General features: G+C 39.5%; 1 protein-coding gene across 1 annotated transcript in view; it reads left to right on the forward strand.

Moving 5' to 3' along the window:
• The first annotated feature begins 16,237 nt into the window (after positions 1-16,237).
• Positions 16,238-17,833, forward strand: part of LOC308116106 (3',5'-cyclic-AMP phosphodiesterase 4B-like) — a 67,731-nt gene continuing 66,135 nt past the window's right edge. Inside the window, exon 1 of the mRNA XM_080474098.1 lies at positions 16,238-16,465. Within this exon, the coding sequence (XP_080330224.1) occupies positions 16,365-16,465 (101 nt within the window). The 5' untranslated portion in view covers positions 16,238-16,364. The remainder of the gene's footprint in view (positions 16,466-17,833) is intronic.

Raw genomic sequence — 17,833 nt, forward strand, 5'->3', positions numbered from 1 at the left:
CTCCCGTGTGGTGCCGGTGTCATGTAATTTATATGGCACTCTGTCAGTGTGTTTCAGGCCTATTGTGTGTGAGAGAGAGAGCCCTCTGTGTGTGATAGAAAGATGTCGGGGTTACGTGCGTGTGTTGTAAAGGAAAGGCTGGAATTTGACTCCCAGACTCGGGTTACAGACAGTACAGTGTTGGTGTATATCTCTGAGTGTGTGTGCGCCTTGAGGGGTAAGGATGATCACAGAAAGCCCCCCCCCCCCCTCCACCTCACCCCCCACAGGTCGTTTAACATTGGCATCATCAGTGATGTCACTGGCCAGTGACACAAGATAAGCTGATGCCAGTGTGGTGGTGGTGGTGGTGGTGGGGTGGGTGGGGCTGAAACCCTGCCACATAGCTTCTAATTGTATCCGCCAGCCTACTCACTTGTGGGTTAATGTTTGTGTCTGGCCACTTTGTTATTATTTTGTAAGCACGAAAGGACTACATTGTGTACAAACAACACAACTATACATCGCTCTCCTCTCTTTTGGATAATGGATAGTTCCTATTTAGAGGGAAAACAAGCAGGGTGATTTATTTTCTCCGGTGGTTAATATTAATGGTCTCATTGTGAAATACAAGCTTTAAGCTCAACATTTGCATCAAGCATGATAATATAAAGTAGGTCTCTTATTCATCACACTGTTAAGAAGTAAGAAGTAAAATAAACAAAGTGACTAACTTAAATTCAGCTTCAGACGAAACACCAATACCTGTTTTAAATGTGTCATAGATGCCAGGGATGGGAAGCAGACTGTTTTCCATAATGTTACTGTTGACCTTGAGTGAAGACATTGTCAGGCCGTGTGAAGTGGAATTCTTGCACCTGACTGTCAATTCCTCCCACGTTTCTGGATTTTAAAGATTCTTGTTTGCCTCTGTAATGGAAGTCAGGAGAGGAGTTCAAAAGCTCTGCAACGGTACACATTACTGTGGTGATGCCTATTTTAAAAATGTGCTTGCATAGTTAAGATAGTAAAGCAAGTCATAAACAACATCTGAAAATATGTTCCTGAATGTTTCTTCTTAAGGAGGTAATGAGCAGTGATAGATAAAATCAAAATTCCCTGCGCTTTTAAACCTGTTATTGATTTTAGACTTTTTCCTTGGCTTCCGTGATAAATGATTGGATGTGCTGAAAGAAAAGCTGTCACAAGTGATGGAGCACAGTGCTGCCCTTGTTATCTGACTGTTACTCTGTTTTTAAAGGAACGATGAGGTCCTGTTATTAAGTTATCGCCCTACTTAGTCTCCTTGGTGAAGGCGTAGTCCAATGTCCTGGAGAGGATCTTCCAGCTGATTGCTAAACTAAACCACTACATTGTTTTCAGGTGTGTATTATGCTTCAAAAAAAGAAGAAGACAGGTCTTCTGTTTCCAAAGTGCATACAGCGATTGGCAGACACAAAGTGCAACAGTACAAATAAAGTGAATGAAATCGATAGCTGGATAGGGATGATTAGAAGAAAAGGAAAGCAATTGAAAAGAGGAAGCTTGGTCTAGTGGATAATGTGAAAATGGGAGAGAATACATTATGGACTATATACGCCACGCTATCTCAGATCCCTGTCTCTGATCCCCGTGCTGTTTCTCCCTTCAGTTCAGAAGGAAGCAAGCGGCACCTCTTAGAAAGAACCCAATCTGAGATGGGATAAAAATAGACCAAGAGCCTTGATTATATGACATTAAATATTAGAGCACAGTTGGAATTGATCCTAAATTAGTTGTTCACCTCTGATCATCTTTTTATATGCTGTTTATTTACCTACCATATTACTAATGTGTTGCCAGTCACCCTGACAGATTGCAAATGGCTCACATAAAGTCGATTATTATTGGGTCTTATTTCACAGCCTTGTTTTGCAGTGGCTCTGATAACTTACCAGACACCAGAGGTGTTGTGACAATAAGAAGTGATTCTACCCCGTGGTAAACGTTGACCTGTCTCACCATATTTGTAAAGGGGTCACTGCTCCTTTTGCAAATTCAAACGGAGCTAAGTGTTTTGACTATTAAGCTCTATGAAAATTGAAAATCGTGCATTCACTTTTTATCTTTATATAGCAGTTTGCTTGAAAGGTGTGGTTTAAATGACTGAGCGCAAAAGAACGAAGGCTTGGATGGAGAAGAGACACAGGAAGTCGTCTGAGGCAAAGCTTTGTTGAATCGCTCAGCCATGGCAACCAGTCAGCGGTGTTGACTATTAACAATGTGCGTCACATTGGACACAAGCACACACCTTTGTCAGAGCACATGTTCACCCTCGTACACTCGCTTGGTCCCTAACGTGTGGAGGGACCTGCACACAAATCCAGAGATGTGAGGTGTGTGGCAGGTGTGGAACCTCCCAGGACCCTGCCGATAATTACAGTATATTGCACGTTGCTATTCGAGTTGCACTGATGTTTGATCTTTGTGGAATTTATAGATGAATGAGTGCCTTATGTGTAGTTTTTGTGTCAAGGACATACATCAGAGCCTTATTGAGATTCTTGTTTGGGCCTATAATTATCTGTTCTGAAATGAATGGTTATAATACTCAGTTCATTAGACCTAATTTGGAAATTTAATTTGTTCATTACGAAATATTCTCTGCCTAAGTGGCACTTTTGTTTGGATCTGCATCTCTAATTGTATTATTGTTAATAAAAGGTAATTCAATAAAAGATAATTTCATGCGCTTGACTCCACTCATTTGTGTTCATACTATCCCCCCGATACTGAATCCATTGTAAGCAGGCGTTTTTATGTTCGGCTGAAGAATATTTTAATTGCAAAGAAACCAGAATTTCAATTTTGTGTTTTTGATGAGGCAGAAGGTTTTGTGTTGCTTCTGGGTAAGTCTAATTTAAAGCTTGCTTGAGTGAGAGTGGAGTGAGATCAATGTGCCCCCCCCCCCGGTGGGGAGCCGTGTAGAATCAGATCCCACAGGTCGATGCTCGGGTGCTGGGACTCGGCATGCATCGGCATATACTGTAGAGACAGCAGCAGCAAGCTGTGCAGCATTGTTCTGAGCATTTTCTTTGTGTATGTGATCTGACAACAATAATACGAATGGACCCTAAACACCATAAATTATACTGTAAAAGCATCAGATTTTTCACATTGTTATTATATCAGTTATTTAAATTCATGATTATAATTTATTATAGGCTAACATTTGTTCACAATACAATTACGTATTTAGAATTTTCTACACAAACAGAAAATTAGAAACACTGCCTTCCCAAAAATATACAGTGACGTCTGTCAATCCAAAAATAACTCAAACCATAGGCATGAGGCATGCGTGACGTTTAAGACACGCAGTATTTATGTATGATGATTAAAGCTTTATTTAAAGATTGGTTTATGAATAATGTTTGTCAGAGGAGAGTTGATGCAATTTAAATAAAAAAATAAAAAGAGGCAGTATCTTCAGACATTGATTTGACAGTAGATTGTATTAATTTGCTTAAGAATCATCCATGTTAATGAAAGTAATACTTTACTATCTGATGGGGATCATCTTCTCTCTTGTTTTCCAGTTCTTGTGTCCTTTCTTCTATCGCTCATTCACAGCAGTGATCACTTGCACAGCTCCTCACTATCTAATCCCTTTTCCCAAACTGACTGGTACGTTTTGCCTCAAAATAAATTCTCTTTTATTTCACTGTATATGAACTAATAGACTACACCTTGATTTAAACTAATTACTTTTAACCCAGCTGCTTTGTCATTCAGCTCTATTTTTTTATCTACCCTTATGCATATATAATAATACTTTGTTTGAGTGTCGAGTAATCCATGAAGTAATTTGTGTTCTGGCATCGTTACAAGTATTCCAACATTCATATTGATATATTTACTTGTGTCCAGTTGACTGAGATAAATTATTGTTGTGTCATTGTTTTGATTTTAGTTAATCGCTATGGTCCCCCACTTTGTGGATAGCAGTGTTGTCTCGTAGTCCAAAGACCGGTTTCCTGAGTCAATAAGTGGATCTAAGCCTACTGTGTGCACCAATGTTTGAGTGTACTACTCACATCGATCACACAAACCAAACATTGGCTCTTGAAGAATTTCACGAGTTTGACGGCCACTATAGGGTCCCCTACTGACTTTTTAAAAACAATGAAGGTTGGAGCCGCCTCGTTACATGACCCTATATCCTCCACAATTATCCTCTAAATGTAAATGACTGGGTTGATAGCATGAGATTAACATAAACACCCTTTGATCCATAAGTGTTTCCATCTTATAAGATCAGCTTGTCCTTTTTATGTTCATATTTATTTCCAAGTCCTTTTTTTTCTTCTGAAATTTACTGAACTCAGTGATCAAAGTACCAGGTTTCAAAGCCAACAATGGCCCGCCACAAAGAGCCAGAAGTCAAGTGCTTTTAAACCCTCTTGTTGCTAGGTAGTTTCACATCTTTTTTTTTTTTTTGCTCTCTCCAGGCTGCAAAGTGAACACTGATGTAAAAGTTGATTTTGTATTCAGCCGCAGCTGTTTCTGCTGGCTGAATGCTATTTGATACGCAGAGTCTCAAGTGTCGAGATGCCCATCAATCAGAAGTGCAGGCCTCTTAAAACCCGCCGTTCCAGATATATTTTCAGCTTTATACAGCTTTTCATTTCGTGCGCTGCGGTTTATATTGACTCACGCTGTGTGACATTTGAAATCATACCCTGTGTAGCACATGTATGAACTAAGCCGACGGGTAACAAAAAACAGCAGACCAAAATGATCAATTCTTTTGTGCGTTTTGGTACCAAAATAGAATTTCACTGAAGTTCTGCAGCGCTAATTGATTGAAAACATCCCTACTAATGTCACTTGTTATTTAAGGCGAACTCGGTAGACGCGCTCGCAGAAGGCTTATGCTTTTGCAGCCATTTAAACCTTGATGATTGTTGCTCTCACAGAAACAAGGAGGAAGTTTCATGCACTTCATCAATATCTGCTGTACAGTTTTGTGAGTTTTATCATTTCAGACATGTGTTACTGTTGAGCGATGTCTAAAGGAAATTACCAGTGCAACAGTAGTCATTGTTGGTGGGTTTTAAGGGGAATGTATTATAAACAGTGTACTAAAATCCCCACAAAGTTCTAACTCATTGTTCCTTATTAAGGGAACTTTTTCTCTTTGAAGAACAATTTGGAAAAGAATCAGCACTAATGTTGCCAAGACAGCCAAAGTGTGAGTTGTTGTGGTGGCTCATGCAAATATATACTGTACCTTGGTTACTTGGGGCTGGGGGATCAGACATCATCCCTGAAATGTGACCTGAACGTGGTCCAGCAGACATGAACTCAGGTAGAGCCTGCCGAGAGGAAGAGCGTCAGTTTCATCAGGGCAGGTACAGGCAGAGACGTGAAATGAGGCGCTGGACACTTTTTTTGAAACGGATCCAGAATAGACGCCCTGCTTAAGAAATGGTTATTTGGATTATTTATATTTCATCTGTTTGTTTGTTTTTGTTTGATTTTCTTCTTTAGATTCTTGCCTTTGGTTGACAAATCAATCTGCAGTTTCCTCACAAAAATAATGATGATTATCCTTTTTTACTTTTGAGAAACCCACTTTTTGTCTCATCCTTTTTTGAAGATGATACCTTGAAGTACCTCAGGCATGACTGGGGTACGCACGACGAGGGATATTTTTGGAGTCAGTCACATTATTAAAGCCTGGAGTCAATTATGGAATGACTGATGATGTTTTGGATTGCTGACACTGCTCTGTGACCGACCCGCCCGCACTGGGATCCGATCTCTGTTTGTGGATACTCGAGAACTTCAATAATACCAGTCTCATCATCGATGAATCAAATCAAGTAAGTTATTGAGTTGAGACTTGCCGAGAACAATAAGCAAACATAAAACAAATTGATTTTTGATCACTCGGGGAGGCGGTCACGACAACGTGGCCCAAGCTGGAAGTACCCATCAGCCCTTTCTGCTCTCGTCGTCACTCCTGGGTTTGGTGTGTGGAGGTGAAGGAAGTTTGGACATCCGTCTTTGGTGTGGTTGTGGGGGTGCTTTGCTGAGTACTTAGTGATATTATAGACCTTGTTCACTGAAGGTGGTTGTCTTACTGAATGAAATAAGGTTCACTCCACACTGTGTTGCAGCTGCATGACGGTGATCAGGATGTCTTGCTTGTTCCACTGAGTCTTTTCTGTGGTTGTGTCTTTATTTTAATGAGGTTTTTTTGGGGTTCAAATTATGTGTTATTCAAATGACTGATTACTATTATAGAATGAGCAACACAATTACAAATACTGGAGTTTCAATAGGCTCATTACTCATTGTTAGAGTCACATAGCTACTGTCCGTCCTGCTAAATGAGCCCACTGTCAGCTTTAGCATTAGTCGTAACGGTTGTCTTGAAAGTTAGTATTTCACTAACCTGCTGTTTACTGAACAAACGCCACAGTCAGATTTCCTGACAGCAGCATGAGAGTAACATTGAAATTACGCTTTAAGCACAGTACCTGAGACGCCTCAGCATCTTTAGATTGATGTGAGGTTACCTCTATATGAGCTCTTTACGTATTTGTAGTCCGTGTCTCCTGCTTGCTGCGTCTTCCTGCTGTCAATAGTTCATAAATCCATCTCTTGAGATTCATTTTTTTCCATAAGCTAAGAGTATCTTCCTCCTGGAATTTGTAAATTCAGCTCGATTAATTCATGTATCACAACTCCTGCACAGTAATAGAAGTGCACATCATTATGCATAGTCGAGGCTGACAAATAATGTCCTAATAATTTTATTGAAACTTATTATTTTTCAATACTTAACTCCACCCTAACCCTAACCCTCCTACCAGTCTCCAAATACTTGCGTCACACGACTCCTATTTGACGAAACGTTTTATTTCTCTTTCCTTAAACAAGAGCGTGAACTCAAGCTTACGAGTGTCTAATTAAGACAATTGTACATCATACAAGTCTATTTTAATGGAAAGCTGATAGAATCTGTTTTTAACCAACCTGATATTGTACATTCAGTATAAACAGTTTTTACATCTGGCATTGTGTTTACTCCACAACGTCCCTGCCATTGAAGATTAGTCAGAGGCAGCGTGTCGTTCTCATTAGAGTCGGTCCTTTTGTAGTTGCAGTGTGCTGTGTGAGATCACTGCTGGAAATTGCTGATAACATGTTTAGTGAGAAGAAAATCACCTTGGTGCATAGGAGGAGAGCTGGGCTCTGAAAATTGCCCTTTAAAAAAAAAAAGAAAAAAAAAGAAAGAAACATTTTGTTTTGACTGTCTCTTTTCTGTCTTTCTCTTTTATTCTTCCTCATTAACTGCACAGCCACTTCCACCTACATCAGCTCACTAATGCTCGTCTGGGTTCAAAATGGTTTCTTAGGGATTTTTACCAGCACATTTAGAAAGAGCTCTGTCGGTCAGCATGTAGCTTGAGCTAACCTAAACCCCACAGTAAGTGGGTTTCTGCTTCTTAGGTTGTCCCAGTGAAATGTGATATACCAGGCCTCCATCAACAAACAAACATTTCCTCATCCTATTTCAGCTGCAGCCAGGCTAATGTTGCAGTTATGTGAAAGCCCACTCAGTTGAATTAACATGTTTTTGATTATTGACTTAAATCAAACTGAAAGCGGAATCGGCCTTGGCGACGGTCATTGCAGTGTTTTTAATCTAACAGCTAATGTCTGCAAGTTTACAAGGGACGCTTGTATACATATTCTGAATAGCTGAAGTATGAGAAGAGCTGCCCGGGTATAAATCTGGGGAGCATTGCCTCATTTGTTCTTGTTGATTGCTGAATCTGACATGAATCATTGTTTTGAACCATTTTAGGATACACTCGCACATCCTGTAACTTGATGAAAAAATAGCCACTGCATATAGAGGCAGAAGGAAAAGAGAAGAAGCATTGACACAAGTGAGTCTTGTTCCCTCATGCTGTGTCTTTATGCCAGGATCAGGCCCTCTGACCACAACACACTTAGAAGAGACACTTCGCTTGAACACACCTGGGGAAATGTATATTTATACTAAAGCAGGGTTGTTTCATTTCTAAAATTGGAATAATTTCTAATAATTACATTTTATCATTAAATACATGATATTCTCTCTGTGGGAGTGAGCATCATGGATAGAACTGAGAGTGACCACATCACATGGATGTCCCATGTTTGACAGTTTGGTAGGAAAGTGAGAGACGAGCGGTTGAGATAGTTCCATCACGTAAGAGAGGATAAAGCTGCCAAGCATCAGCACAAGAGGAGGACCTGTGAGGAAGTTAATGGAGGCAGTGGAGGAGAATAAGCAGGGGATTGTGAGGAAAAAGGTTAAAGGAGAAAAAGCCCCACTGTGGCAACGCCAAACAAGAAAATACTGGGAAAGATGCTGATGAAAGAAGTGTGAATAACTCATTTGTGTTTCTTAATAGCAGGATTAAATTACAAAACTAGACAACTGTAGATGTTTTTACTATTATTAACCACCATTCAAACATCAGTGTTAAACAAGCACCACGTCAAATTATGCTCATATTTAGCTGTCGCCACCTGCGTTGCATGAAAAATGTGAACTTGTCATTCTACAGAAACTTGTCCTTGAAATGTGATCTCAATATTGGTTATTGATACAAACTCAACTGGGTGAGCTGCTTTAGAGCAATATCATAAGTGGGAGCCAGTGGTTTTATTTGTATCCACTGATGTTACCCATCAGTGACGTTCGATTTCATGAAATACTATAACAGGGACTTTAGTCGCTTGTTGTCATCCATTATTTACTCACTGTGTCGCTACATTTTTTTTTACTGTTCCATAGGAATGATGCAGGTCATATTAGTGACACCAGCTGAAAGTTTCCTTCATTCGTCGAACCACAGTATCTGGTTGCAGTTTGCAGTAAATGTCAAAGGAGGTCAAATTACTCCATGAGGGGAATTTCACTTCAAATGAAGACATATTTGGTTATAGGGTAAAATTGAGGACATGAGTGAAGGGAACGACAACTTCAGTCGTATCGTCATTGTTTTCTGGCTGCTCTCACTTCCTCCACCTCATCATGTGTTCCGTCACTACATTGGCGAATCCTCTCTGAGGCCTTCTTCTTCTCCTCATCCTGCCTCGCAGCTTCATCTTCAACATGCTTTGACCACTTTGTCTCGAAGCTGTTCAACCTCAGTTGTCCTTCTGCTCTGTTGATTTTTTTAGTCTCGTGTATCCTATTCACTCCCATTGAATATTTCAAAGTCGTCCTAATTTTATACTGTTACAGAAGTTTTTGGACAAAATATATTGAATAATAGAAAATATGATTATGACTTAAGAGTAAGAGTAACTGTGAGCACTTCTGTGGTGCTTTGTATTTCATATAATTGATTTGAAAGCAAACGTTGTCAAATTACCATCACAGGAAATTTGCTCTGTGTGTTCTTATAGGATGCCTTCATATTTCAAAGTAACAAATACTGACGTAAAAGGACCTAAGTAACTGAGAGCAGAGGTGATAGTCAGACCAAACCGTAAAGCCTGAGCACCCACACGTTATTGTTTTCAACACAAGCAGAGAATCAGAGAAAAGCAAAACTCAGTGTCAACAAGCTGCCCACTTATATTTTGGAGATATGTCCTCGTGTAAGCTTCTCTGGGTACGACGGTGCTCCAGGAGCCATGTTCTGACAGGGACGGCGCACGGTTCACACACTCTCCGCTGCTAAACCGGAACAAGGCTCATCACGTCAGGATTTAAAGGTCACAGCGTCGGCTTGGGAAGGTTAAATCAATCTGGTGATCTTTGACATGCAAATCCGCCCTATTGACAAACATTAGAGAACCTCCTTTGTAATTGCATGTGGAATCCCCTCATTTTGTATTTTTGTGAGCCCAGTTTTCTCCTGGATGTCTCAGCGTTGGAGCTGTGTTTACTGTAGGTCCCTGAGCGATTTCTTTCAGGCTACACACTGCTGGTATTGCTGCACTGCTTAAAATTCTCACATTTTCACAGTATGCCCCCCGGTTATCACAATGTGAGAGTGGCTGACGTCAAATACGTGATGGTGCTGGCACTGAGAGGAGCACTACTCTGCACAGGGATTAGGTTAATCACAGGGGGCACGGACGTACTGCCCTCTTTTCAGAAAAAGGAATTAGATTTATATTGAGAGGTATGGGGGGGAGTTGGGGCTTTCAGAAAACAACGCTGTAGCGAGACGAGTGAGACAGACACCCATCGATTTCAATTTTCATTTTCAATCTGGCAATCAAATGTGTAAAAGAAGGGCCTATTATCTCCTTCCTGCTGGTATCTGCTTCTCTTCTCTTCTCTTCTCTTCTCTTCTCTTCTCTTCTCTTCTCTTCTCTTCTCTTCTCTTCTCTTCTCTTCTCTTCTCTTCTCTTCTCTTCTCTTCTCTTCCCTACCACTGGTCGCTGTGGAAAAGTCACTAGAAAAATGAAATGTTCAGACTGATGTTGGATGGAGGGACAGACGAGACTTGACAGATCTAAGATATTGCTCGTTGTGTTTTACTCTTGTCTCACACGTTACGTCCAGGCGGTTGGTCCTGCAGTTGAAGGCTCACATTTGTCAATGCCAGTTTTCTGCTCATTCAGAAGATCTTTTATTCAGCAACAGTAACCAATCAAAGGTTACATATTGCATTGTTTTGAGCTCATGAAACTTAACAAAAGAATGTGATATCTTCATTTATTTAATTTATTTAATTTATCATCTTTTTATTTCAAAACATAACATCTATTACAACAAGACATGAGTTTTCTTTTCTTTTTTCTTTTTTTTTTCATAGCTCTGACAAAGCAGCAACATTAAATAAAAATGTCTAGTTTTTAACTCATTGACTTATTTGATTAATATACAGGATACTCACTTTGGCAAGCCAGCAAAAGCCCTTTACATGTCATTGAAAATTGAAGAAAGATACTCACGTGAAGTAGTGCCTTCTCTGACAGCCCTGCTGTAGCATCCTTCATTGAAATATGTATTGTGTATGTATGCATGTATATCATCTCCCTCGCCATTTTCTCTTTATTTGCCTCTTTTCCTCTTGTAAAAGCTCCACAGGCCTTGTCCTCTCTGGCTACACTTGACATCACGTTATGAAGTTGACTACTACTACCACCACAAAATAAGCAGTAAGGATTTACCTGTTTAATGAAGTAATATGTTGTTCGGCCTTGAATTCTGTAAATTCAACTCCATATTTATGAACCAAGATGTTTGTCCGAGATAAAACAGGCAATAATAAAAGACAACTAAAACCTATTAATTTAGTTTTTTACAAATTGTATTTAAAACATTGTGGTGACAAAAGCAAATGTAACAAAACATGAACAAATCAATATATGGTTGTATTTGTAAGTGATTGATCTATTTCTGAGCCTCACATTGTGCTCAGTGTCGGTTGTGTTGTGGAGCTTCAGTCTCCACGTCTTGTTAGTGCACCTCCAATCACCCAATCAGAAGTTACAGCTTCACACGGCAGCCAGTCATGATTTCCATTAATGTTTTAGCTGTTTAAAGTAAATAAGGCCCAACAGAAAATGAAAAAAAAAACAACACTAATATCACTGCTATGAGAAATCTACCAAACTGTTCAATTTATCTGTGCTGTGCTCTTATTGTGTCGTGTGGGACAATGAGCCACTAGGGGGCGTCAAGGTGTTATGTTGCTCACCAGGGGGAAGTGGGACCTGTTTTACAATGTTGTTTTGACCTGTTTTGTCACAAGTGCGACATTCTTCATATTCAACCAGAGTGTTGGTTGTCAGATGATTCTACCTCAAGAATTGTCTGTAGAAGTTCCAGTGGAATAAGTGTACAATTGGAAGTTTGACTCTGTCTGAAATTCTCACATCTAAAAATAATTTCATGCCCCTCCTTTGCTTTCCTCTGTTTTGATAAATCTCCATCTGTGAACTTCTATTCCTCAGCACCTCTTCTTAGACTTTAGACTGAAATAGCTTTCAGGGATTCTGCCTGTTGTTTGATTCTGATGTAAAATGATTGTGTGTGTTTGTTTGAGGGAGTCAGAGGTGATGCTGTGCCTGTCATCTTCTGTCAAATACATCTTAAATTCTATTTGCAGCCTTTATTTGTGGTTCGTCGAGACAAAAGGCGTGCAAGGTTTTCTTTTTGTCTGCAGAGTGATATTGATTCAAATCATGAGGCCAATGCAGCAGAGAGTAACAATTTGACAGGATGCTCTTAAAGTGTCCAATTATAGCTCTCTCAGCCTTGGCATGGAACACTTTAAAAGATATGGGTCGAAAATACCATGCTTTGCTTGCAAGCTTGCTTTTTGTTCTTTTTTTCTAAATTACACATGGAGGTTGCCACTGAAAAATAATATTTTGTCAACAGTAGTAATTAGAAATTGACTTAATGTACAATTTAAAAACAATATTGCATTAAATTAATAATATATAAATATTTGTGGCGTAATAAACGGTGTGCACACATGTAGTATCTTCCCCAGGAGCTTGGCTTCCACTGGGCTTCCACCTTAATTATAAAAATGGGATTCCTTTTATATCTTATCACTTGGCTTCAACAGAACTGTTGTGCACTTTGTCACTTAAATTTTGATCCAAACTAAAATAATATTTGAGGGACCCATGTTCACTTTGCGTGTACTGCTGTCTCCTACGGCTTTCCACAGGGCATGGCGCATCTGGTGGCACACCTCTGATGCCACGTCCTGCAAATGCGAGCTGACTGCTCTGACTCCAGGGAAAATACAGTTAATACACTGCCACCTTGTGGATGCTGAAAATCACAGCATGCAGCCACAGAGACTGCATGCTGGCATTGTGCTTCAGGTTTGGGTTCCTCTCTGTGTAGTTTGCATGTTCTCCTTTTGTGAGTGTAGTTTTCCAGGTGCTCTGGTTACCCCCCCCCCCCCCCCCCCCCCCCCCCCCCCGAGCTCACAGTACGAAAACAAGCATTTTGTGAGATGGATGGATGGATTGATGCATGGATAATTGATGGATGAAACAGCGTCCCCTGGTGTTCATGAAAATGTCCTGCATAAATTTGGTAACAAATGCCTGCAGACACACTGTAATTAGAACTGGTGATAAATATGGTAGTATTTGTTATGTTACCAGGTCTTTATTGTTATTACTATCACACCACTGTCCTGAAATAAAGTATATTTTACATTTTGAATTGAAACAAAGCAGAGCTGTTTACTTCTCTATTGTATGAAATCTATGACAAAGAAAAAAGAGGTTGTCAATTTGCAGATTGTTTATGTATATATTAAGTTTTTATTCTGGGACTGGTGTGCACTGTAAGTGAACTGGAGTGGCAGCATGTGCCAGATTTAAGTTGAGGTTGTAAATAGGACTTCACTTAATTTTGAACATGATTGTTTTATACTTTTTCAGTTGGCTTTAGTTTTGCTTAGAGATCTAACCATTTTAGAGTGATTTGACTGTGATGACACGAAAATATATAGAAAACATATTTATGGATTACAAACATTTAAGTTTAATTTTTAGGTGTGAATTTTATAAGCAGTGTTTGTTAGACTTGGCCAGAAAACGGATCATTTTTATTTCTGTTGATTTTACGTGTTTTTATGTAGATTGATGGTTCTTAGATATGTTCTTCATATTCAGCCCCCTGTGTACACAGATACAATGGCCAAACGACCTGAAAAAAATAATTTTAAGGCCTCAAAGTACCCCGGACATCACCACTGTCGTATTTGATCCCATTAGATTGTGTATGTATGTAGTGTAAAAATAGCAGTAATTTTTTTTGTTTTTTATTTAAATCCTTTTTTAAATTCTCAATCTTTTTTTAACACCACAGCCACGCATTGTGATATAATTTTATGTACAAGTCCTGCTTTAGCAATAAAGTCAATAATGTTCATTTGACCTGACATTGTTGGAGAGGACTGGAGAGTACATGTGGGCTGCAGCTTGCTTAACTCTATATGGATTGGCATTCGTAATATTCTGCTCTTCTTTTGTTTGCTCGTGGTGTTGCCAAAATGATCTTAAAAGTATAATTATAAACATTTCTAATCTTTTCTGTTAGTTTTGTTGAATTCAGCCTTTACCGGTACAAAAGTGCAAACATGTCAGTTGAGATTATTAAACGTCGGCATAAATGTAGAATGTTTTCAGCCGATTTAAGCTTCATTTTTGTTTAGTCATTAGTTTTGTCGTCCAAACAGAACATGTGCTTTTTAAACCAGTTTGTACAACATGGCCATTTTCTGCTTATATTTCAATAACACAGTTTTCAGTGACGGATGAATATTATTTAAAAAATATATTTGAGAGGAACTCTTCCTGTGTCTTGTTTTTTCTGATGTTGACCCTCTAGAGATAATTAAGGAGGAATGGCACTGTGTCTGTCACATAGTATATACAGCCTTGTGGCTACCGCATCTTCCGCTTCTCCCATCTTTGTGTTTGTTGAGGTGCAGTGGGGCGAGCTGCAGTGTGGGAACTTAGTAGTGATTCACTTTTGGCCTCTGTGATTCGACTCCTCCTGTTTAAGTGCCAACTCCATGTGTCATCTCTATGAATCATGTCCAATGAAATGGCAGGGAGGCTTGCTTGTCCTATCATGATGGGAACCTACTGGAAATTACCCAAGCTGTCATTCAGGACAGATTACCTGTGTGGCTTCCTTATTTGTGCTACAAAAACAAAACTCGTAATTCATAATCATAATATTTTCCTGATATTTCAAAGACCAGAAATACTTTTTCTTTCAATCGGACTGCCGCCCAGTGACAGACCATGAACCATCAAGCTCAGGCTATTGACACAGTCACTACTCCACCTTTGACATCTTCTCAGATTTTTCTAGTACAATTTGTGCGACTCTTCATCACGGATCATGTCAGTAGTTATCAGGACATGAAGACTTGAATATCAGGCCAACATGTATGTCAACTGGCACTGTGGCCCCATGCTATTATACCAGATGCCACCTCTCTCTCTCTCTCTCTCTCTCTCTCTCTCTCTCTCTCTCTCTCTGTGTCTTTCTCTGTCTCTCTCTCTCTCGCACGCATACACAGAGTTAATGTGGACCAAGATCATTCTAAAAACAACATTGCCTTGCTTTTTATATAAGAATTATTTTTTTATTTTTTTTTATTTTATGAATAATGAACAAAGTGATCGTGCTGTCATGTAATATACAACTTAAAAAAAATCGTTGTATGCTGATATTTTGGCATTTTACTGCCCTGGCATGTTAGTAATTAAAGCTATTAAGGTGTGTTCAACACTGCTCTTGACATTAAATGTCACAATATACATTACATGAGCTTACATGCAATTTCTAATGGGGCATAAAGGTTTATACACACCAGCACATAGCCTGTATCCTACACAAGAGGACATCAGTTCATGTCACTTATTTCTTAAACACACAACAACAAAAATTCAAAACTAGTAGAATTCTATTTATAATCTATATTCTAGGGATTTGTTGTATCACTTTATGGATCATATGTAAAGTATCACTTTATAAAGCACTGAGGTTTTACATTTAGTTTGTTCCTTTATGTGCACCCCTTTCATGTTTTTGTATATTTTTCATAGATACAAGCTAATAGGACAGTAAGTGATGGATGAATTATGACTCCAGTCCAGTTATTCCACTCCACAACTTAGATGGCCCCTATTTAACACTGCTGGGTACACACACACACACACACACACACACACACACACACACACACACACACACACACACACACACACACACACACACACACACACACACACACACACACACAGGGCATAGGGAGGAAGTATAGCCCATAGTCCGTGACGAGGAGCAGAATCCAGCAGAAAGAGCACAGAGAGCGAGTGGAGCACGTCTGAGTGTGAATGAAGGCTGAAAGATTTCCGTGATGTGACGCCTTGACTGCCGTAATGTTGTTTTGTGTGTGACATGAGAGTGTGAGATGAATGGAGCTACTGGTTTTGCTGCTTTTATTGTTTATCACAAAGTTATGGTGATGAACTGCCTGCTGAGTAACTTTCTTTAATTCAGGGGATTTTAGTTAAACAGTTGTGTGTGTTATCAGGGAGCAAGAAGTGATGCTGTGCAGCTCAGGTTCAGGTGAGGGACCGTGAGTGTGATGGTCTTTTTGTGGTGTTAGACTTGGGAGGCAGCGTGTGTGTTTTGCGAGCACATCAGGGATGTGTATGCGTGTTATCATGTCGTTATCACTGGTGATGCTGTGTGTGTGACATTGTGAGACATTTTTCGCGCTGCACCTTTGACATGGAGGTTCCAGGTATGTTGTGGCATTGCATGTGTGCTGGTTTGTGCTGGATAGTGTGTGCATGAGCGCATTTGTGTCAGGGCAATGTACCGGCGTTCACCCTGTGCCAGAGGAAGGGTTCATTTTGACTTCAGTGAGGAGGTCATCAGGAAACTCCATGCAGCCAACCACAGCCATACTCGCAGGTCAGGACACACACACACACACGCATACATACACACACACACACACACACACACACACACACACACACCGCATATCACAGCCTCTGTTAATTCCTCGTAGTGTAGATCCAGTTAAAAAAAAGTCCACACTCACCTAATGATGACTGCTATGTGTCTCATTGCCATGTGTCACTCCTGTATTTGGTTTGTATAGACTTACTTCCTATTTCTGACACTTGAAGCAAATCAACCGCATCTCTTCGTCATAGTAGTCCTCAGCTTTCACATGCTGTCTGGTTACACTTACTGTCTAATATTTGGGTGAGAAACACCAACTTGTGTCATATGAATACACACCTGAGTTATGTGCAGTAAAGGCAGTGATTTGCAATCAGTCTCTTAAGTGATTTTGTTCATTATAATGAGCTTATTTTGGTGACCACAATGGACTTATCTTTGGTTGTTACTGTGCATCACAGTAACAACCAACCAGACCCAAAGGAGATTTCTAAAAAAAAAAAAAAAAGCCCTCACACAAAACAAGTTTTGTCCCTTAAGTGTCTGAAATGTCCTTTGCCATTAGCTTCTTTGGTAAATTTGGTCCTGTTGTCATGCAGAGTTTAGTGTTCGCCTCCAGTCAGTTTTATTTTGAGCCATCAGTAAGAGTGTATTGTTTTTTCCACATTGTGTTACTGGATATTTTTGGGATATGTAGGAAATTGTTGACAGATTTACAAATTTAAATCTTAGGAAAGCAAGAAAAAAAGTCCAACTTAGTTTGAAACTGATAGTACATTTGGACATGTAATGTAACATGAGTTTATTAGTTTATAGTTTATTGCAAATGAAAGTTGACAAAAGTGGCTCAGACAAAATTCAAATAGAAATATTTTCACACACGTCTTCAAATCAAAACATCTTGACCCATAATTTCCAATGACCTGAAGAACTCCAGCGTAGGTGTATTACATTAAAATATTGAAAGATGTAGTTTTGTTTTTAAATAACACATTGGTGGTGGGATACCTAACTAACACGATGCAAATATTGTTGTTTCTACATTGCAGTACTCTTTTCAAAATATATCTATGCAAGAATGACTGAACAGTGAGAAGTGTAACAGGTTGGACCAGATGAAGAAATGTATGACGGTGTCTTGTATATAATTTGCAGTATCTTAGAAAGTAGCTGGCTGAAAATGAACTTATGTTAACAAGAAATTTACCGAAAGACATTAAGCGGCAGTTAAAGTCAAAAATGAGAAATGCTGATGCTTGTTGACTCTGGGTGGAAATACACTGGGTCTTACCCCAGGAGGACTGTGGGTATTCTAACTCGGTCAGAGAGCCATCAGGCTGCTGATTGGGAGCATTATGAGGTCTATGAGAC

The sequence above is a fragment of the Lipophrys pholis genome, assembly GCF_963383615.2.
Source record: "Lipophrys pholis genome assembly, chromosome: 10".
Classification (NCBI taxonomy): domain Eukaryota; kingdom Metazoa; phylum Chordata; class Actinopteri; order Blenniiformes; family Blenniidae; genus Lipophrys; species Lipophrys pholis.